At 37.0% G+C, this 17,722-nt stretch overlaps 1 protein-coding gene across 3 annotated transcripts in view; it reads right to left on the bottom strand.

The window, feature by feature from the left end:
- Positions 1–777: 777 nt before the first annotated feature.
- TXNL1 (thioredoxin like 1) overlaps positions 778–17,722 on the bottom strand; it is a 37,401-nt gene continuing 20,456 nt past the window's right edge. Inside the window, exons 4-8 of one of the 3 annotated variants that reach the window (XM_015122056.3) lie at positions 15,866–15,988; positions 14,083–14,152; positions 12,266–12,438; positions 8,928–9,032; positions 778–3,369 (exon numbers count right to left, since the gene is read on the bottom strand). In XM_015122056.3, the coding sequence (XP_014977542.1) occupies positions 3,361–3,369; positions 8,928–9,032; positions 12,266–12,438; positions 14,083–14,152; positions 15,866–15,988 (480 nt within the window). In that variant the 3' untranslated portion in view covers positions 778–3,360. 3 annotated transcript variants of the gene reach the window in all.

Here is a 17,722-nt window from a genome sequence, read left to right as displayed (position 1 = left end):
GCTCAGGCTGGGGCGCAATCTCGCAATCTCAGCTCACTGCAACCTCTGCTTCCTGGGTTCAGCCGATTCTCCTGTCTCAGCCTCCCAAGTAGGCGGGATTACAGGCACCCGCCACTATGCCTGGCTACTTTTTGTATTTTTAGTAAAGACGAGGTTTCACCATGTTGGCCAGGCTGGTCTCGAACTCCTGACCTCAGGTGATTCGCCCGCCTCAGCCTCCCAAAGTACTGGGATTACAGGCATGAGCCACTGCGCCTGGCCAATTCCTACTGTTTTCTGAATTCCCTGTGCTGTATTTTTTCCCCAACTATCTGATTTCCACATCCTTCTATTAGTTTAAAAAAATAAAAAAAAAAGGGCTGACTCAAATTTTAAAGTTTACCAGAAGAGATTAAAATCTTGGTATACACCAAGCAAGAATTTGTGGACCCACTAGCTAAGTTTTAGGTAAGAGTAGCGAAATCTCATTAAACCTGTTTATTTCTTCTAATTTATAATTTGAGTCATTTCTATAGCTCAGATATCCAAATGTCCTTTAACAGAAATGCAAGTTAGTGCTGATTTAACATGGTTAGCTGTTCCAAGTTCACTTATCAAAATCACTTGCTATGAATGTGTGCACATGTACTCCTTAATTCCCTAAACCAGTTTCTCCTTTTCTAAAGAAACTGGCTTTCAATCAATATACTACCAGACATTTAACTCTCCTCTAAAATCAGAAGTTGACCAATTTTCAAATACATGGAAAGAGAAAATACTGATTTAGAATGACAAAAATTAAGCTTGGCAAAAGTAGTGACTTTTATTTACAATTGCATGTGTCAAGATTACAATGGAAACACTAGTGATACCATCTGAACAAAAGCAATGATTTATTGGTAATGGCAATGAATGAAACATTGACAGTCTCTGGCGAGAATCAAGCAATTATCCAGGAGCTGTAGATCTGATTGCAATATGGTTGTCCAGTGTCTTTTGCACCTTAGTGGCTTTCTCCTTTTTTGCCAACTACCTAGAAAGACAAAAATAAATTTATATGTACATCCTATTGATTTTAAATATGCGTTATTAAAAAAAACTAATATAGTACTCAGTTTAAAACCTTGGTATTAATTTTTATCCTTGGATTTTTTCTGGCATGCAATGTATTTTCACTGTTGAAGCAAACTGTGACCTCTCCTCCCACCCCAGCCACAGGAATTACACATAAAACACATGCGGGCTATTTTTGGTTTCACACAGTTTTTTTTTTGTTTTTAAGTATAGCAATTTTTTAAAAACAAGGTTGAAAGTTTAAAGAAGTTAATTTTAAAAATGATGCTATATGAGTAAAACATATTTGACATACTATTTTTAGATAGTTAGAAATCAAATGTTGATCACAAAAGAATCTGGAATTAGAAGGGTATGCTGAACTCATGTCTTCATGCCCAACATAGCAAATTTCCAGACTTCCCCCCGCAAAACATCGACATGCAATGAAAACAGATTAAAAGTGACTAATTTTTTCTGGTTTAAGAAAAAAACCCTGGTGTAAGAGTACTACTAAAAATGAAACGAATAAACCTTGTTTCTGTCAATGATTAGAAAAATCCTCTACTGGAGGGTTATAAAAAACATTCTGGTTGCTATATATGTGGCAGCATAAACATGTGAAGAATAAAAATTTGTTTTCCACCAACAAATCTAGAAAACAAATTCTGTGCAGGAGAGTTAGAAAATTATGTTCTAATTGAGAAATTTACCTAAAACTTAAAGTTTATCATTAGATAATGTATTCTTAGAGCAAAAATGCCTCTAAAGAAACCCACTTGCAAAATACTGAATGTGTATTTGCGTAGAAAGATTTCTGTGTACATTTATAAATGTAATTTTCGTATTTTAAATTGATTCTATTCTAAATGGCAGTATCTATACCAGCAAAACACATAAAGGTCATCAGTACATGTCTGGTCTAAAATATAACATAGCTGGGTCAACATCATTTATGAGAGACCTGAAAGCTTTCCACTGAAATCCCAATCACACAATCCTAGAAATGTTTTTCCCACCCTGAGAAAAATCACTTCTAGTACCTTAAAAGAACTCCCCTTTGGTCCAAAGACACCATGTTAGAAAGCTCACAAGCTAGCAAGATGATAAAAGGCAGTTTCATACAAGAGAATGTGGATAAGAGTAAGAAATTCCGGTTTTAAGAGCCACTAGAAAGGGAAGTGGCATTATCTCTATCACAAGTAAATTTTGTGCTGATAAACACTGAGAGCATTATTCATCATTATATTACTTGGGAAACACAAAACACAAAGCTATTAGATTAAGCAAAAGAAAACAAAAACAAATAATATTAAAAATTAAACTTCTAGCAGATGTGATACAGAAGACACAAATCTGCATACTGTTTCACAGGCTGATAACTCTCAACTTGCCAATGTGTATTTTCTGTAAAAAAGAAGAAATTCAACATTCCAACATGGATTGTCATCCCAAACGTAAAGCTCTTTTATTCATTCTTAAGTCTTTATATTACACCTCAGACAAACCAAAATCTACGTACATAAAAATTAGGTGTAAAAAATATTTATTCAAATACTTTTTATTTATATTTATTCAGAGAGTCCATTGATCTTCTATATTAATATGTTAACCCAGCCTAATATTCAGTCCATAAGTCCTTCAACTGGTTTTGAGCTCACTTGGGCAAAAGCGGAGGACACGCCCCAAGCAATCATCAAAAGGACTTTGGGGCTAACGTTCCAACGAGGAAAAGAAAACTAACATCCCTCAACTGAAACGCAATCAACATATTAAACTAGCACAAATATAAAAGAACTTGATGCAACTGCTATATTTGATTTCCAAAAGAATTCTATAGTTCCTAGGAAATAAAATTTAAAGTTTAGAATGGATTAAAACATTACTCAACAACTAGTTAAATCTAAAACCACTTATAACAATTTAAGTTTATTGTGATTTTACCTCTCAAAATGTAGTACAAAATTAAATATAAAACGGTAGAAAGTAAAAAAAGTAAAAAGGCTAGTGAGCAACATGGTATGGTAATAAAATTAAAGCACCTAGTTGCAAGCCCAAAACGAAAGCCAAAACAAAAGGCCAATTGAGAAACACAACTAGGATGAGATCTGAAGAAAGAGATGGTTGAGGAAACCTAGGTAACAAGGCTGATCCAGATGATAGAAGCTGTAGAAATCTTGCACCAACAATGGCGAGAACATGGGAAGGGTGAGAGCAGACAGGTGCTAGATGAGCAGAGAAGCAAGGAGGGGAGTAGAGTAAGACAAGGTCAATCTTTATATTACTTCATTTTAAAATATCTTCTGTTTTTAGTTCATTTGAGTTGGATTAAAAAAGCTGAAAAATAAACAGACAGAAATGTTACAAAAATAGCTGATACGGTGAATGGCCAGTTTAGAAAAGTCTATTTTTATTATAGTGATAAAAATATTTTCACATGCACCTCATTTCCTAAGAAGCAGAAGCCCCTATAATTTTCTCATTTTTTATTTTTATAAAATTTTAATTTAAAATTCTGTATTAAAATAAAGCAATCCATATAAACAGCGTATTTTAGCAAAACCATCTACTTCCAATTAAGATGGCAATGGCAAGTTTTTCATGCTGCAATACAAAAAATCTATTGACAACAACAAACAGCCAAAGTATAGATTATAATGTGTGCATGATGCCTATAAGAACCAAAAACAGACAAGTAGAAGGGGTATCTAGTCTGCCAAACCTTAAAAGTCTAACCTTAAAACCTGTAATAGCATGAAAGGTTGTCTAAGATTTCTATCAGCATTGGAGATTCAACAGCATTACCTTAGCTTCTGTCATCTTAGTGACATAAGGAAGTCAGTGACATACTGAAAACTGAAATTATCCAGAAACAGCTCACATAAGATAAAAATATAAACTAAAAATGCTAAACATTCGATCTACTTTATCATTCATTAAGCCATTTTATATAGCACCCTTCACTACACAGTGGTCATCATAATTTTCCTCCCTGTGCCTATAAAACATATGCCAAATCTATTTTGAAATTTTCAATTCTAGGCCGGGCACGGTGGCTCACGCCTGTAATTCCAGCACTTTGGGAGGCCAAGGTGGGCAGATCACAAGGTCAGGAGATCGAGACCATCCTGGCTAACACGGTGAAACCCTGTCTCTACTAAAAATACAAAAAAGTTAGCTGGGTGTGGTGGCAGGTGCCTGTAGTCCCAGCTGCTCTGGAGGCTGAGGCAGGAGAATGGCGTGAACCTGGGAGGCAGAGCTTGCAGTGAGCCCAGATCGCGCCACTGCACTCCAGCCTGGGCGACACAGCAAGACTCCGTCTCAAAAAAAAAAAGAAATTTTCAATTCTAATTACTATGTATATACTAATTCAGACTGACCAAACGAGTAAAAGAAAAAGACACGCCATATGTGACTTGTCCTTGAATGAATCCTCCACCTTCCTAAGTTCATGTCCAGGTCCCTACTTCTCCATTCTATCAAGGGTGCCCATAGCTGTCTGTTGAACTGTACAAATTCTACTCTCAAAACTTAGTTGAAGGCCCTCTTTCTTTACAAAGTATTCTCAGATTTTCCCAGTCATTGTAGGAGGAAAAGGAAAAGTCACTTAGCTGGTAACATCTGAGAATACTCTGTGGACAAAGAGACCCTTGAACTAAGCTTTGATTAATTTTGATTAACTTCCCCTGTTTGTCCACCATCTACAAGAATATAGACTTGCTGTAGACCAGAGATCATGACTGAACAGTAGTCCCTCCTTATCCGTGCTTTCACCTTCTGCAGTTTCAACTGCCTATGGTGCAGTACAATAAAATATTTTGAGACAGTGAGAGAAGAGCAAGCATGGGAGAGACCATATCCATGTTAACTTTTAACCACAGTATATTGTTGTAATTGCTCTATTTTATTATTAGTTGTTGTTGTTAATTTTTTTTTTTTTTTTTTTTTGATAGGAGGTTTTGCTCTGTCACCCAGGCTGGAGTAGAGTGGCATGATCCTAGCTCGCTGCAGCCTTGAACTCCAGGGTTCAAGTGATCTTCCCACCTGAGCCTCCCAAGCAGCTGGAACTACAGGTGTGCCCACCACCTTGCCTGGGTAATTGTGTGTGTGTGTGTATTCTTACAGAGATGGAGTCTTACTATGTTTATCAGGCTGGTCCTGAACTCCTGGGCTCAAATGATCTTCCCACCTCGGCCTCCCAAGTAGCTGGGACTATAGGTGCGCCCACTGCACTGCATGGGTAATTTTTTTTTTTTTAAATAGAGATGGAGTCTTCCTATGTTTGCCAGCTGGTCCTGAACTCCCAGACTTAAGTCATCTTCTTGCCTTGGCCTCCCGAAGTGATGGGATTACAGGCGTGAGCCACCATGCCCTGGCTTTGTTGTTAATCTCTTACTGTGCCTAATTTATACATTAAACATTATCGGCGGTATGTATATATGTACAGATGCTCTTCCACTTCCGATAGGGTAATATATCCCGACTACCCATTGTAAAGACCAGGCGCAGTGACTGATGCCTCTAATCCCAGTACTTTGGGAGATCGAGACAGGTGGTAAGGTCAGGAGTTGGAGACCAGCCTGACCAACATGGTGAAACCCCATCTCTACTAAAATTACAAAAATTAGCCAGGTGTGGTGGCAGGCACCTATAATCCTAGCTACTCCGGAGGCTGAGGCAGGAGAATCACCTGAATCCGGGAGGCGGAGGTTGCAGTGAGCTGAGACCACACCACTGCACTACAGCCTGGGTGACAAGAGTGAAACTCCATCTCAAAAAAATAAAAAAAAGTAAACCAATTGTAAGTTGAAAATACTGTAAGTCAAAAACGCAAAACTGCCCCACACTTAAGAGAATGGTTTCTACTGAATGCATATCAATTTTGCAGTACTGTAAACTTGAACCATCATAAGTTGGAAACCGTCTGGACGGAAAACACACAGTAGGGTTTGTTAATGTCTGTGGTTCCAGACATCCACTGGGGGGTCTAAGAACATATTCCTCCCCACCGCCCCCCCAATGGGTAAGGAGAGACTACTGTACTAGCATCGTACCATAAGGACAAAACGTACCATACCACACATCTATTATTTCCTTCAACCAGAACCAAACTCAATTATAATTTTTAATAAGCAACTCTGTACAAGGACTAAGCTGGCCAGTTTCAGTCACATGTAAACCCTCTTTTTTTTTTTTTTAACTACATTGAAGTTATTGCTTTGTAAAATATAAAAACAATGAAATACTAGCTCACTTTTAAAGAATAACCCTAAAAGACAATGAGTGACTACAGTACAAATGTCATTCAGAAATATTACAAGAAAATGTAATATTAATATACATAAGAAAATCACTTATCAATTAAAATTTATTAAACATTAAAAGCAAGGGGCCCAACAAGGGAGTAGATTATGGTATTCAAATTATTCTTGTAGCAGTTCTCAAAGTGTGGTCTCCAAGACCCTCTCAAGGAGTCTGGGAGGTCAACACTATTTTCATAATGCTAAATCGTTTTTTTGCCTTTTAGACTCTCATGCTCTTCACAAGTATCCAGGGGAGTTTTCCAGGGGCTATATGATGTGTGACAGGAAAGCTGACTGAATGCAGAAGCAGATATGAGAAGGAAAGGATGCTTTTAGGCTCGTAAACAGAGAAGCCTGGGTAACATAGTGAGACCCTGTCCCCACACACAAATAAAACATTAGCTGAGTGTGGTGGTGCTCGCCTGTAGTCCCAGCTACTCAGGAGGCTGAGGCTAGAGGATCATTTGAGCCCAGGAGTTTGAGGTTGCAGTAGGCCATAACTGTGCTTCTTGCACTGCAGCATGGGTGACAGAACAAAACCCTGTCTCAAAAAAAAAAAAAAAAACACAAAAAAAACCATGAAATTCTAAATTAATACTCTTCTTCTTACCAAATTGGTTTTTTAGAAAATATGCTTATTTTTTATTTAAAAATATTTGTTAACATGTGTTCATTATTTACAAGTATTTTTTATATTTCCCAGTTTTAACTTCTAAATGGCAAATATCAGATAAATATAGCCCACATAAACAAAAGTTCTTTTTGGTCTTCAATAGTATTAATATAAAGAGGTCTCAAGTCCAAAAAGCTTGAGAACTGCTACCGTATAATAATTTAAAGTTAAAAAAAATTAAATGAATGGCTGTTATAAAACAAGCACAGATACTCTCAAGCAAAAAAAGTCTAACACCTTTGCTATCCTAAAGACAGCCCCCAGAAAGGTAGTCTGACAGTCAGAAAAGAGAAAACACTAGGCTAGAAGGGATGTAAGGGGGAAGTTAAACACGAAGTGGAGGCAGATAGTTAGATGAGTAATTATTCATGCAAATTAGAGAAACTTTAACCGAATGGCTAGCTGGTAAGAAGATGAACAAGATAGAATGGTGGTTATTTACAGAAAAAAATGAAAATCAAATAGCATAAACTGAGGTGAGAAACAGGAAACTAGAGCCAAATAAATGACATGAGAAAACAGTAAGATTTATAGTAATAGATCTTTTAAAAAACTAAGCTAAGAATAAACCACACAAGGCACACGTAAAGCCAAGTGCAATGATATCTAATTCAAAAAGGCAAAGCAGGCAGCCAAGATGTCTTTGTTGCTCACGCATTTTCCCAATAAAACATATTTCATATCGTAAAAATGTAGATGCTTAATCTCTGCTTCCTCTGATACATAATACATATGTGAAACATCCAGACATGACAGCTCTAAGTACATAATTATTCCTGAGGTCCCCAAAACGTTATCACGCTATGAGACAGGAAAACAGTAACTGGAAAACCACCAGTTAAAATACCTATTGTCCAGGTTTGCAATTTGGTAAGAACAGCATACGATTTTGTAAGATCATCCTCTGTTATGCAATCTAATACATTTTTCTACAAGTGAAATAAAGTCAGATCTGTAGATGCCACCAAAAAGAGTAAGAGTGTTCAAGATGTTCTCCATCTTCAATTCCACAACAGGGGTCTCTTGGGAGCCTCTTCATCTAGGAATTGCCAGGCCTAAGGAAACTCTTCCTCAAGCTCTAGACTGCCTGCCAGATGCAATCATCAGAGACAGTGGGATGCCTATGTATTCTGTGCTGCCACATTTAAACTGAATATATAGCAACTAACGCTCTGTACTGATACAGCTCTCAGTAGCACTTTGATGATCTGTGGTTGTATATTTAAGAGTGACCTTAGGGAACTGTTGCCCATTAGAAGTTGTTCCAGTGACGTACAAAAGGAATTAATCTGGATTAACAAAGGTCCCACGTACCCTATTAATTCCTTACAAACCTTGTAATTGTGTCTTTTCAAAAGAAAATTATATGCACACACATAAAGATATATAAAAGTACTTCAGAAAACTTGCCTGTTTATCATTATTTCATGAAATGTGCTATTTCAGCATACAAACATGGTTTGGAAAGTTAACATGTCAGTATATTAAAACTCAGTCTATTATTTTTTAAATAAAATTATTCAAGTAATTTAAAACTTCATCAGAAATAATCACCAGAATCTTAGTATCAACTAAGTTCTTTAATTCTCACAATTGCTTTCAAATAATTTTACTTTCATTTTTCCATTATTACTAACCACTTTCTATAACCCAACTATTATTTTTACCCTTATGTTGATGTCATTCATTAAAAGACTCTTTATCAGTCACGACATCATTTTTTATTAACGATTACTTTGCTGGATATCTAAAAATATAGTTAGGAGAACTTTCTATCCTAGTTCACTCTTGTAAAATTTTATGACATGATGTGATTTTGAATTATTTGGTTAAAAGAAAGTATGACAGTTGAGATACATGAAATTATTCCATTAAAATTATATTTTTACTATCCCTAAGTATCGTTTAAGCAAACTTACTCGTTTGAAGTCATTCATATTTGTTGCCTGGACTGGAGTACCAATAAAAGTAAAATATGAAATTCGTGTTGTTTCCTCTTCACCTTGATTCGATTGAACAAATATCTACCAAAAAAGTTTACATTTTTAATTACAATCCTTCTTCACAAACATGCTTTAAGTTTAATCAATTTCCTTAAATTACTAATAAAAATATTCTCCATTCTTTGTAAAAATTAATCTAGGCTGGGTGCAGTGGCTCATGCCTATAATCCCAGCATTTTGGGAGGCTGAGGCGGACGGATCACCTGAGGTCAGGAGTTCGAGAATAGCCTGGCCACCATGGCAAAACCCCATTTCTACTAAAAATACACACAAAAAAATAACCGGGCGTGGTGACACCTGTAATCCCAGCTACTCGGGAAGGTGGGGCAGGAGAATCACTTGAGGTGGAGGTTGCAGTGAGCCGAGATCATGCCACTGCACTGCAATCTGGGCAACAAAAGCAAAACTCTGGCTTAAAAAAAAAAATTGACCTAAATTATATAATACTAAGACTAGTACTCCTATAGGACTATTAATCATAAGGCTGTTTGCCCTGCTATTCTTTCTCCAGAGATGTCATGGCAAGACACCAATATATACAAGTTCGTGATAATTTGGTGTGATAGTATGGCGGAGTCATAATTAAATACTTTTTTTTCCTTTTCTTTTTTTTTTGAGATGGAGTCTCACTCTGTTGCCCAGGCTAGAATGCAATGGCACGATCTCGACTCAATGCAACCTCTACCTCCCAGGTTCAAACGATTCTCCAGCCTCAGCCTCCCGAGTAGCCAACCACCACGCCCGGCAAATCATTTTTTTTTTTTTAAGAGACGGAGTCTTGCTCTGTTGCCCAGGCTGGGGTGCAGTGGCACCGTCTCGGCTCGCTGCAACCTCCGCCTCTCAGGTTCAAGCAAGTCTCCTGCCTCAGCTTCCTAAGGAGCTGGGACTACAGGCACACGCCGCCACGCCTGGTTTTTTTTTGTTTTGTTTTGTTTGTTTTTTTTGTATTTTAGTAGAGACGGGGTTTCACCGTGTTGCCCAGGGTGGTCTTGAACTTCTGAGCTCAGGCAATCTGCCTGCCTCAGCCTCCCAAAGTGCTGGGATTACAGGCGTTAGCCACCGCGCCCAGCAATTAAATTCTTTACAGAGAATGTTGAAAGGGTATTAAGATTTAACAATTACAATGGGACAGACTAACATTGGAAATTTTATTAAAATTATAGTTTTTCACTGAGAATAAAACTGAAGTTATATTCTTTCCGATATTCCTGTATCCATTCTATTTCCTAGAACATTAAAAGAAAAAATAGTATTGGGAATCAGCTCCTAAAATAATACTATGCACCTCACATTTTTTTTTAAGCTTGACTCTATATTTAAAAACTCCCCTCAGCACGTTAAAAACTAAAAAGCTTTACTCATTGATCCTTTGTCATACATTGGATTTTTAAAATTTGCTCCATGTCTAAAAACACAATATTCTAGGTGCTGTCTACTTTAAAATATGGCACCTATCTCTTTTATGAGACAAGGTCTCATTGTTACCTAGGCTGGTCTTGAACTCTTCAGTGCAAGTGATGCTCCTGCCTCAGCATCCCAAGAAGCTGGGACTACCAGCGTACCACCATGCCCAATTAAAAATTGCCTCTCGTGATTGAAACAACATACTTCTTTCATTCTGAGATGCCACTCATTGGTCAGTTTTCATTGTTTTCAAAGGCAGCCATGTATTATTTCAAGAAAATATTTGATAACGAGTATACTAAGTTTAATATAACCATTTTCTTTGATTTCATTTGAATAGGATATTTCTAATACTTAAAACTCAACTTGATTATAATTCTTTTTTTTTTTTTGGTCGCCCAGGCTGGAGTGTAACAACACAATTGCGGCTCACTGAAGCCTCAATCTCCCAGGCTCAAGTGATCCTCCAGAGTAGCTGGGACTACAGGCGCACCACCATGCCCAGCTACTTTTTGTATTTTTTGTAGAGATCGGGTTTCACCATGTTGCCCAGGCTGGTCTCAAAATCATGGGCTCAAGCAATCTGCCCATCTTAGCTGGGATTACAAGAGTGAGCCACTACATCCGGCCAATTATAATTCTTCATACTACTACTACGTATATTCTGTGAAACTCTCAAAAACATTCTTAAATGAACACATACTTTAGCATTCTTCTAATTTACAAAAATAGAATTATTCCATCACAACAAACAAATTGTACCAGTTTGGCATGACATTCTCAGTGGCTCTGTGCTGGTTCCTACTTTCTTTTTCTAAATATTCTACTATTCTTTTCTCACTGTCCTACCCATTCCTCTAAATTACTGTAGGTGAGAAGCATGAGCTGGTTTCAATGCTAAATTTTTTAAAAGCAATTAATAACTGCTAAAAAGTAGGTGATTCTTATGAGTGGCACTTTAATAATGACATCTAATATACATCACTTAAAATCATCTCAAGCACTAGTCAATCTTCACAAAGGCTGGGTGTAGTGGCTGAAGCCTATAAATCCAGCACTTTGGGAGGCCGAGGTGGGAGGGGAGACTTCAACTCTACAAAAATAAAAAATTAGCTGGGTGTGGTGGCACGTGCCTGCGGTTGCAACTGCTTGGGAGGCTGAGGGAGGATCACCTGAGCCCAGCAGGTCAGGGCTATACTGAACCAAGGTCGTGCCACTGTACTCCAGCCTGGGCAACAAAGCAAGAACCTGCCTCAAAGGAAGAAAAAATTCAGATATACTTTAGGTCATCTTATAAAATGTAATATTATCTTTTTAAAAAGTCATTTTTAAGGCAGGTGCAGTGGTGCATGCCTGTAATCCCAGCATCTCAGGAGGCTGAGGTGGGAAGATTATTTGAGCCCAAGAGTTCAAGTCAGCCTGGGCAACACAGCGAGACTCATCTCAAAAAACTACATAAAAAGTCATTTTTACTAAGATCATGACCACTACACTTTCAATAAAAGTAAACAGGATTTTACAAACGCATCACTACTTATTACCAGTTATAAAGAATAAAGCACAAATATCTTCAGTTTTAGTATCAAGTTATAGAATAAACTTCTAGCAAAAGTTACCATATACATATAAAATAACTGACAAAAACCCACAAATATTCAAAAATCAATCTGTCCTTCCTCTTTAGGGTACATAAATTAAAAGAAGAAAATTTATTCTATTATACATTTTACTCATTTCAAATTGAGTGGATAAATACCACTTTAAAGAATCACTTAGACTCACCTAGGATACTGAAAATAGTGTTGTTACTCACAAACCTATTAAATACATATGGATGAAATACTACTTACAGTTACACTGTTAACATTCTGAAACTTAACATAACGAAGTGGAACAATGCCATCTTCTTTAATATCATCCTCTGTCAGTTCCAGAGCTTGAGTTGGTTCACTTCGTTCTGCCTCTTCAAAATCCATAGATCGGGGTAGGTTGATAAAAATTTTTACATATTTAGGGCCTTGACCTATAAAATGGTAGAATAAAATGAAATGTTTAAAAACCTCAAATATACTATACTCCCTTTACCACAACACTCACACTACACACAGACACACACAAATCAATATACTTATACTTCAAATAACTCTATTATTAGAACTTGTACAAAAGTCTGAGTATTCAGGCAGCCAATCCTTTATTTTCCAATACACGTTTACTGTTCTTTCTCGGCCTAGCTAACACTGTGGTAAATATTAGGAATATAAGATTAAAACAAACACATACACACAGAGCAAGTCCCTGCCCCCAACTACAAAAGACATGCTACGATAAACAAAATACCACAGGAGAGGAGGTACAAGGAAGGTGACAACAGATTCTGACAATATATGCAGGTTAACAAAAAGCTTCATAACATAGCATTTGAACTAGATCTTATAGTTGCCAATAGTTGGTACATTTAGTTATTTAGGAGGAGAGCCTTATCAGTGACAACATTTAGCCAAAAGAAAATTAATAAAAATTGCCAAATTTCATTTTAGGGATTACATTAGGATGTGCTAAGTGGTAAAGTCCGACATATAGAATGCCTTAATCCCTTTAACTTCAAGGAACAATTTAACACTCATATTTTGTGGCTGAAGAAGGAAAAGTAAGACTCATTTCTGCAGCATTTGCTTATAGAAATACTTCGCAATTTCAGAGTGAAAGTACAATTTTATTAATAAAAAATTATTAACATAAAAATTTAACACAACAAATAAGAAAATGCTATCTTCTAAATAAGACCTTGGCTATTTCTTCCAATCAATCAAAAAAATATCGAACCCTAGTCTCCATTCCCCTATTACCCCTCAGAAAAAGCTTAACAGAAAAAGAAAAAATGGGGGGGTAAAAAAGGAAAATTCTTTATTTTAGAAGAAAATCCTAAGTCTGCGCAATCATATTTACATGCATCGATATAAAAAAGATGATACTATTAATAGGGCGCAAACAGGAATATCTGGAGCCTCAGTTTTCTGACTTAAAACAAAAGGGGTTTGAAATAAATCTTTCAGTTTTGGTTCTAAAATATGGCTGCTCAGAATCTACAGTTTTAGAACAGTTGGAAAAACGCATTTAGCACTTCTCAGATTAAAAGGAAACAAATGTTAAAATAAAAAAGTATAAAAATAACTAAGTTCTCTTTCTTTCACACTTTTAGTACCTAATAATCTCACATTATTTACCCATTCATTTATATCTTACTTTGTTCCAAAACAAGCCAGGCGCAGTGCTCACACCTGTAATCTTAGCACTCTGTGAGGCCAAGGTGTGTGGATCACCTGAGGTCAGGAGTTCAAGAACAGCCTGGCCAACAGTGGTGAAATCCTGTACTAAAAATACAAAAATTAGCCAGGCGTGGTAGTGCCTGCCGGTAGTCCCAGTTCCAGCTACTCAGGAGGCACAGGTGTGAGAACTGCTTGAACCCAGGAGGCAGAGATTACAGCGAGCTAAGATTACACCACCATACTCCAGCCTGGGCAATAGGACAAGACTGTGTCTCCAAAAAAAAAAAAAAAAAAAAACAACCAAAAAACCTACCTCTACTTAATAAAAAGTTTTAATTTTATGCTAACAGTTCTACAAAGCAGGAAGTTAGTTTAAAGAAAAGCTATCCTTTACTCACCATTATCTGGTCCTTGAAATTTCATGGAATAAAGCTTAACAGGTTGATTGAATGCCACAGTAATAAGTAGCTGTGGAGACACGAGTTTCATTTTAAAAGGGCTCTTATACACCCTGAGTACACAAACTACCGCAGTAGGATGAAAATACCAGGCAAGAAAAAAAAAAAAAAAACCTAATTCATCGAACAAAACTAACTTAACATGAAAAATCAGCAAGTTGAAAGTCACTTGATTAGATAACATTTGAGAAATACCACCATCAGTTATTTATATAAGGGAATACAAGACAAAAATTCATCAAGTAAATACTAAAACTATGCATAGGAATGTAAGGTCTTGTGAGCTATAAACTGGCAAGCAACCTGCTTTCTAACAAATCAAACAAAAATCACAAATTAAAATTTAAACTATTCATTTTAGCATACAGCTCTAGGATGGTTTATTGGTCAAGTATCTATTCACATAACTTGACGATTTAGAGGCAATACACAGGTTACGCAGAGACTAGCCTTGAAATGGACTCTGATCCCAAACTTAAGAGAATAGGGCTCTTACAGCTCTGAGGTAACCTCCAAACTTCCATCCTACATTTACTTGACTGACTGAATCTGGAAGGCCACATAAGGGAAGAGGAATATGAAACACTGTCAGTATGCTTGTCTCTCTGAAACTCTTCTGGATCATTTGCACAATCTTCTTTCCAGCCAAAAGTGCGTTTGATGTAAGTACCTATGCTTCTACCCTGGAAAGATTTCCTGGGTAGGAAAATCTGAGGAAGCCTGAGCCAGTCCTGCTGATTAGTATTATCACATTATTTTTAGGGCACCATTTTACAAGAAACACAATGTGAATGACACTCTCAAAGTTGTAAAATATGGTGGCTCTGGGGTTACAGCATAGAAAAGATGGGGTTTGGATTTATGATTTCAGAATCATGTTGTGGTTTATCTGCCTGAGAAAATAACTAGGCTATTTCCTTTAGTTACACCAATACTTTTTATACTCAACCCATAATAGGGTATCAAAAAATAATAAGCATGACATGATTAGGGAACTGAACTGTAGGTGAAGAGCAGAAGAGATGAGAAAGCTAAAAGCAGATCAAGTCAGCCTCTTCCTAAAGCCAGTGAAGAGTCATTTCACTCTTCTAAGGAAGGGAAACATGCAGATTTATATTTTAGAAAAATAACTTTTGTTATCATATAGAAGATGAACCAGAATGGGCCAAATCAGAGACAATGGAAGAGAAAGTAAACTGAGGAAAATAACAGCCAAAAATTTAAAAAGCTTGATCAAGGAGGTAACACCCAACTTACTCTGTGGTAAGGGCAAGGCAGGGAAGCACAGGGAATATAATACAGGTTTCTATCTAGGAGAAAGGAGATAGCCACATGGGGAGGGCTCATCTCATTAATCTCTATTTCTCAGATACAAATTCATCTGGGTGGGAAGAAGGTATGGAAGTCAGGTCAAGGATGAACAAAAGGACCAAACAGCGGTAAGAGCTCAATTCTGCAGTGGGTCTCACCCAAGAGTTCAGCAATTTTTCTTAGTGCACCTAAGTTCTTTTATGTGGCAGCCCACATACAAGAACAGAGAAAGGAGATGGGTATGTATGGTCAAAAAACAAAAGTCAAAGATACTAAAAGCTATAGAAATGAAAGGAAGAAGTGATCATCCGGGAGGGAGAGACAAAAGCCACAAGATGGGAACAAGATAAAGAAACAAGAGCAGGCATAAATAGTGATAATCCCCACAAGCTTAACTTCAGCCCTTAATTACCTGTTCATCACAGTCAGATTCCAAGAAGGTCGTGTCTTTTCGTAAACAGTTGTCAAATCCATGCTCATCACTTTCATTAAGACATTCACAACCAGCTTTGTTAATAAAAGGCATTAAATCCATCTGAAAAAAAATTTAAATCAAGATTTTAGGCAACATGTTTGGATTAGGTATAAAAATGTTAATAAAAAAATTTAAATCTGTGATTCTCTTTAGGCAATTTTAAAGAAAACACTTTTAAAACAGTTCATAAAACTTTTACAGTAGTCCTTTTATTTGCATTTCTGACTGAGATCTACCATTAATTATTAAAGCCAAATCTATGCTTAGCCTACTTGTTAATGTATCAGAAATTATGTCTTTAACATAATTTTAAAATGTTGACTTATACTTTAAAAAATAAGTGTTCTACAGAAGAAAATACACAAATTAAAATATCTGTAAGATCCAAAAAAAAGCCTATTTCCCTCCTAGTGGCCAAGGACTCTATCTATGAAGATGTCTGATTTAAGATGAGTAGCAAATAAGGACTTAAAGTTTTTATCATGAAAAATTTCAAACAGACAAAAATATAATAACATAGTGAATCCCATGTATCCACCACCTCCAGCTACAATAATCATCAACTCAAGGCCACTCTTGCCTCATCTTTAACCCCCAACTACATCCTAACTCTCCCCTGATTAGTTTGAAAAAAAAAAAAACTTTTCATTTCATTCATGAACATTTCAGTGTGAATTTCTAAGCAATAAGAAGTTAAAACACACACACACATTCTCAATATCATTATCACAATCAATAATTCCTTAACACCATCAAATCAGTGGTCAAATTTCCTCAACTGTCTCATAAATATTTTACAGTTGAATTGTTACACTCAGAATAAAGATAAAAAAAAAAGCATATGCCAAAGACAAAGGTGTGGTATGATGGCTCATGCCTCTAATCCCAGCACTTTGGGAGGCTGAGGTGGGTGGACACCTTGAGCTTAGGAGTTCAAGACCAACCCAGGCAACACAGTGAGACCTTGTCTCTAAAAAATTAGCTGCGTGCTTTGGCATGTGCCTTTAGTCCCAGCTAATTAGGAGACTGAACTGGGAGGATGGCTTGAGATCAGGAAATCAAGGCTGCAGTGAGCTGAAATTGCGCCACTGTACTCCAGCCCAGGCGGCACAGCGAGACCCTGTCTCAAAAAACAAACAAAAAGTATAAACATTATATTTGGAGGCCAGGTGGGGGTGGCTCACCCCTGTAATCCCAGCATTTTAGGAGGTCGAGGCGGGCAAATCGCCTGAGGTCAGGAGTTTGAGACCAGCTTGGCCAACATGGTAACTCTGTCTCTACTAAAAAGACAAAAATTAGCCAGGCATGGTGGCAGGCACCGGTAATCCCAGCTGCTTGGGAAGCTGAGGCAGGAGAACTTCTTCAACCTGGGAGGCGGAGGTTGCAGTGAGCCGAGATTGCACCACTGCACTCCAGCCTGGGCAACAGAGCAAGACTCCATCTCCAAAAAAAAAAAAAATATATATATATATATACACACACACATATATACATAAAATAAATTATATTTGGTTCATATGTCTCTGAAATCTCTTTTAATCTAGTCATTTAGCTTATAGATTTCTCAATACTTTGGATTTTACTGTTTGCTTCCCTGTGATGTCAGTCAGCACATGTCCATCTCTGTATACTGTATTAACTAACACTTCCATACCTCCCACACAACGTCACAGTTGTGTTAACAGCGGTTGGTCATGCTTGTCTTGTTTCTGACTTTAGTAGGAATGCTTCCAGTGTTCCCTTATTAAGATTTTACTGAATGCTTTAGGAATAAAGGGGTATTTAAATTTTGTC

This window comes from Macaca mulatta, chromosome 18 (genome assembly GCF_049350105.2).
Source record: "Macaca mulatta isolate MMU2019108-1 chromosome 18, T2T-MMU8v2.0, whole genome shotgun sequence".
NCBI lineage: Eukaryota > Metazoa > Chordata > Mammalia > Primates > Cercopithecidae > Macaca > Macaca mulatta.
This window is presented reverse-complemented; position numbering and strand designations above follow the sequence as displayed.